We start from the raw sequence: 5,721 nt of genomic DNA on the forward strand, positions 1-5,721 counted from the left end.
ATCAAAATTTAGGGGTACAATTTAGTTTATGGACAATCATCACGTTAGCAAAATTGAATAAAATTAAACAAAAATCCTTAACTCTAACAATTTTAATGGTTCAACGAAAAATTTTAACGACCTGAAAAATTCAGGGACAAAAATTGTAATTAGGCTATATCAAAAGTATGTTTTCACTTTGTCACAAAACTTATATTATGTTTTAGTAACGTGAAAGTAATATTATTTTGTGAAAAAAAAAATTGAAAAAATAACATTCTGTAAAATATATATATATTTAAATTCCTTTAAAAGGTAAAAAGTATATAACAAGCCTATTTACTTTAGTAAAACTCATCTTTAATCTCTCCTTTGCAATAAATTAAAGTATTTTTTTTGGGAGATTTATACATTAAAAATTTATAAATGTGTTTTATTTTAATAATTTTTATTTTATAAAAAATATATATATATCCTTAATTACATTAGTTTTTTTTTTTTTTCTAATTTATATTCTTAAAAAATATGCCTATCAAATAAAAATAATTATATTTCAAATATTATAACAAAAATTAAAATAAAATAATATGTGAAATTTTATTAAAAAAAATTATTTATGATTTAAAAAAAAATTAAAATAAGTATTAAAATTAACACAAAATAATATGAGAATTTTTTTTAAAAAAAAATATTAAGAGTAATTTTTAAAAGTTATTTTAAGCTTATTTTTTTTTAAATATTAGAGTGTAATTATCATTTTGTGGAGTACAAATATAATTTTTTTTTAAACCATCGATAAAGTAATCTTTAGTAAATATAATTAGTTAAAAGAATATAGCACGTAAATGAACAATGTCGTGTAAAAATAATAAATACTATTTTGAATCTGTGTTTTGTAAAAGTTATCGATTAGACTCCTTGTTTTGTTAAATGACAAAATGGACGCTGTATTTTTTAAAATAGTAAAAATAGGATCCTGAACTTAATGCTTGATAATTTTTTTTAATATAACCAACTTAAAAACAATTTCTAATACGAACGAATACAGAAAATATAAATAGTTTAGTCATAGCACTTTTAGATCGGATTATAATTAAATTTTATTTTGATAAAAAAAAATCAATTTAAGATCTTATTTATACTATTTTAAAAAATATAGAATTTATTTTATAATTTAATAAAACAGAAAATCTAATCGAAAATGATATTTTCCTTTAAAAAAAAAAAAACATTATGAGAAAAAAAGTGTGATTTTTTTGTGAATGTGATCACAAAGTGTCTTTTTCCTAAAAGTTATTCGAGAAAACTCTACCCCATAAACACGACAACTATTTATACCAAGACCTCTTTATCTAGTTATCCACACGTGGCAGCCTTTACAATGACATGCATGCATTAATTTACTATTTTAACCTTAGACCCAATTTTACAACCACTAGTTATAATTACCCAAAGTACTATACATTAATACAAATTGGTCCTCTTAATTCCTAATCGATTTTGACATTTAAGAGATTTTTCTATGTTTAATTTTTTTTAAGGGATTTTTACAAAAATAAAAAAAAAAATATCAATGCATGTTTGACTTCATAACTAAAAAATAAATTTTTGATTTTAAAAACAAAAAATTATTTTTTGATTTTAAAAACAAAAAATTGTTTTTTGAAAACAATTAAATTTATTTGGCCTTATTTTTTAAAAATAATTTTCAGTTTACAAAGTTACACAAAATAAGAATATTACGTGCACCACTAAAAATTTGCCACGTGTACAAGTGTGTACACGAGGACAGTCTACCGTAGCACTTAACTGTGATTTTTAGACGGCAAAACAGAATGGGAGTTCAGTAGGTTTTGCTACCAAAATTTTAATTTTTGTGGATAAGTGTTACAAAACGTAAAGTTCAGATAGTTTAGCTGCTAATATCTTTTTTTTTTTTTAATAATCACATATGTTCTGGCCCTGACAAAAATTGGGCTTAAGATTTTTTGTTGTATTTAAAGTATAGAGATAATTGTGAGATAAGTTGAGAATTACTATTTTTTATTACAAATTAAGTAAATATAACTATATAATAATTTTAATTGATATGTACTCTCTTTTATGATTAAACTATCAAATATAACCTCACATAACTTATCAAAATTAGAGTTCCTAACACAGATAATAGAAGTATAACCTATAAAATTGGAATAAATTAAAGAGTGATAAAAAAAGGGTAAAAATTAAATTAAAAAATAAAAAGTGAATATACAATATAATTTTCTCGATAATTATTGATTTTGAGCTTATATTTAACAAAATTTTACGAAATTACTATTTTTTCTTCTACACATTAATATATTAATATATTGAACAAAAATTTTGAGCCTTTAGTTTGGGTGGCTCTAAGCACGGGCATAGCCCAAGATCCGGCTTGCATACGTTGTAGTTATTTAAAACTGCTTATAAATTTTTAGAAAATTCTAATAGTTTACAGTTTTAAAAATAAAATGTACCCCAAGACTAGTGCGGATAGTTTAGAGTGTACTTCTTATACACGTGGCAGTATATTACACGTTATTGCAGCTTCATTTTATCACTGAAACACACTGTATAAATACCCATACACCTCACAACGATCTCACTTCTCAAACCGCCACAGAGGATAAGGTTCTTCTAGAAGCTTTCTTTAATTGAAAAAAAAAAATGGAAAATTCTCACTCTAACGATAACGAGTTCTCTCAACTCATTCCGGGTCTACCCGACGAACTCGGTTACGAATGCTTAACTCGTCTTCAGTACACGACTCACTGTGTCGCCTCCCGAGTTTGCCATCGATGGCGAGATCTCATCCAAACCTCCGAATTTCATCGATACAGAAAATCAAAAGGTTTCACTCACAAACTAGCTTGCTTAGTACAAGCTCAAACCAATCCTCAACTCGCTTCCCCGAAACGCACCGACTCACCGAGTTTCGGACTCGTCGCGTTCGATACCACCGATTCGACCTGGCGCCGGATCGATCCGGTTCCGAAATACGCGGACGGATTGCCTATGTTCTGCCACGTGGCGGGTTGTGAAGGTAAGCTGGTTGTAATGGGCGGTTGGGATCCGAAAAGCTACGGACCCGTTTCGGATGTTTTCGTTTTCGATTTCGCTAAGAATCGGTGGAGCGAAGCCAAGGCCATGCCGGGTAAGAGGTCGTTCTTTGCGGTCGGGTCTTATTCGGGTCGGATCTATGTTGCGGGTGGGCACGATGAGAATAAGAACGCGTTGAGTTCGGCTTGGGTTTACGATGTGAGTCTGGACGAGTGGAGCGAGTTGGCTCAGATGAGTCAGGGCCGTGACGAGTGCGAAGGCGTGGTGTTAAACGGTGAGTTTTGGGTTGTGAGTGGGTACGGCACCGACAGTCAGGGCGCGTTTGAGTCAAGCGCGGAGGTTTATAGTTTTGCTAGTGGGGAATGGAGGCGCGTGGAGAGTGTGTGGGCTGAAGGGGAGTGTCCTAGAGGACGCGTGGGTGTTTGGAAAGAGAAGGAAGGGAAGTTTTCTAATTGGGCCGAGTTAGACTCGGCGGTTCGGATTGGAACGTGTTGGGTGGGCCTGGATTATCGGGCCCTAGTGATGGGCTCAGATTATCAGGGTGGGGCCCATGGTTTCTTTATGGTGGAATTGAAACAAGGACAAAAGGGGAAGTTGGAAAATATAATTGTGCCCTGTGAATTCAGTGGATCTGTTCAATCAGCTTGTTGTGTTGAGATATAATTTAAATTATAAAATGGAAAAATTAAAAAAAAATTATAAAACTATATTATAAAATATGTATATATATACGACCTTAATACTATATCAAAAAACATAAGTGAATTAAAACTACATTGGGAAATATTATTAGCTTTTGAGTTATACTCACTTTCTTAGAAGGTCTCGTATTAATAAAGTAGTGTCTATTCTTATATATCTATCATCTAGATAGATATTATGTTGATATTATTATTATTGAAAAAAAAATCAGTCTATCCAATAATGGATATGGATGTGAATTGTGGATCAAAATTTATGTATTCAAATTGTGGATCAAAACTTCTATGGTTATTGATTTTTATTTTTATTTAATATTGTGTGGGGATGATGAAGTTGACAAATGATTTTTGACTATTCTATTTAATGACCACATAGAAGGGTTGGACACCATATCTATTTGTTGACAGTTATCAAAGAATAGTGTTTGAAATAATGTCATCTTATCTTCTAAGACTTTTTGTGATAAAAAAATTAATAAGAGAAAAATGGACCACAATAAACAATAATTTAATTTAATCCATTTTTTTTTTTAAAAAAAAAAATTAATGTTTTAGTAACATTTTTACATTGAATCAACAAAATGTCTAGTGAGTACGATTGTGATGCATAAAATGATTTGATCTAATTATAACTAACCGATCCAATCATATTTAGCTGTTAAATTAATAGTTAGTATTTAATTATAATTGTATCGAATTAGAAGTTTTAACATCCAATTAGATAGTATTAATTGTTGGATGAGATGTCTAAAAGTTAATTAAATATAATCTAATATATAATTAAATTAATTGTAAGTATTTTTATAATATGGTTTGGAAGAGTAATTAAATTTAGTGTTGTTAGATATTTATACATAAATTAGGATTATAATATATTTTCTTTTTGAATTGAATTAAAACATTGGATGGATTCAGTCCAATTAAGTCTGGTCTCATGCTTTGTACTTAGAACCCACTTAATTTAGGGGTCTAAAAAAATTTATTTTTCTTTTAAAAAAAATATTTTTTTATTACAGATTTAAAAAATACTATTTTTCAAATGAGGGACCAAAATAATTTTTTTTCTTATGACTCACAAAATTTTAAGACTTACATTGAATCCAATCTAACTAATTTGAACTTAAAATATTGTATGAATTTAAAATTTAATAGAATTAAAATTAAAATACATCCAACATATACAACCAATCAAATCCAACAATCTATAGGATTTGGATTCTAATCAGAAAATATGGTCATTAAATTTGAAATCTAGATGTAAAACTCAAATCTCCGTGCAACCTAGTCCCACCATAGTAAACACTTCTTCCTTGGGTTAAGCCTTTAATTGTTGTCGATAATTTACACTGTCATCGACATAGTTGAACGATGTTGGCGCTAATGCATCGTCCTTGACGATGTCGCATGTAGCTTATGAATACATGTAGAACTTCGATATAACACCTATATCGATTATTTTAGTTTTGCCTTATTAGACTTTAAATTTTATTATGAGTAATTTATGGCGTAAATATTTAATACTAAGTTTAATTTTTAGCGGTAATAATACCTAAGTTATATTTCTGAATTTTTCGTAGGTAATTGGAGTCATTATCCACATGTCATTTTTTTATTGGTATATTTAAATTAATTTTTAAATAAAAAATAAAAATTCAATGACCTGAACCGATTAGGAATAATTGTCATAATTTACTTTGACACTTAACAGTCAGCTACTTGCCGAAGTTTTAGAATTATAACTTAGGTATTATTACCGTAAAAAATTAAAAGTAAATATTTATTAGCAGCTAAACATTAAATTTATGTGTTTATACTATAAATTATTATTATTATTATTATTATTCAAGTCTAGTAAACTATATTATAAACTATAATCCCAAGTGTACGTATAGGTGCTTTTTGTGGTTTTGTTTTACTTATTATAAGAAATATTATTATAATTGCTTACAATTATGTTTAT

General features: G+C 28.3%; 1 protein-coding gene across 1 annotated transcript; it reads left to right on the forward strand.

Annotated features, from left to right (window-relative positions):
• The first annotated feature begins 2,091 nt into the window (after nucleotides 1-2,091).
• On the forward strand, nucleotides 2,092-4,014 carry LOC115695879 (F-box/kelch-repeat protein At2g44130). The gene has a single exon (XM_030622973.2). The coding sequence runs from the start codon at nucleotides 2,668-2,670 to the stop codon at nucleotides 3,721-3,723; it is 1,056 nt and encodes a 351-aa protein (XP_030478833.1). The 5' UTR covers nucleotides 2,092-2,667; the 3' UTR covers nucleotides 3,724-4,014.
• Nucleotides 4,015-5,721: the final 1,707 nt, after the last annotated feature.

Source organism: Cannabis sativa, chromosome 6, assembly GCF_029168945.1.
Source record: "Cannabis sativa cultivar Pink pepper isolate KNU-18-1 chromosome 6, ASM2916894v1, whole genome shotgun sequence".
NCBI classification, from domain to species: Eukaryota; Viridiplantae; Streptophyta; class Magnoliopsida; order Rosales; family Cannabaceae; genus Cannabis; species Cannabis sativa.

What these genes read in the sequence shown, in the direction of transcription:
- LOC115695879 (XM_030622973.2), top strand. Translation starts at nt 2,668, where the DNA reads ATGGAAAATTCTCACTCTAACGATAACGAGTTCTCTCAACTCATTCCG.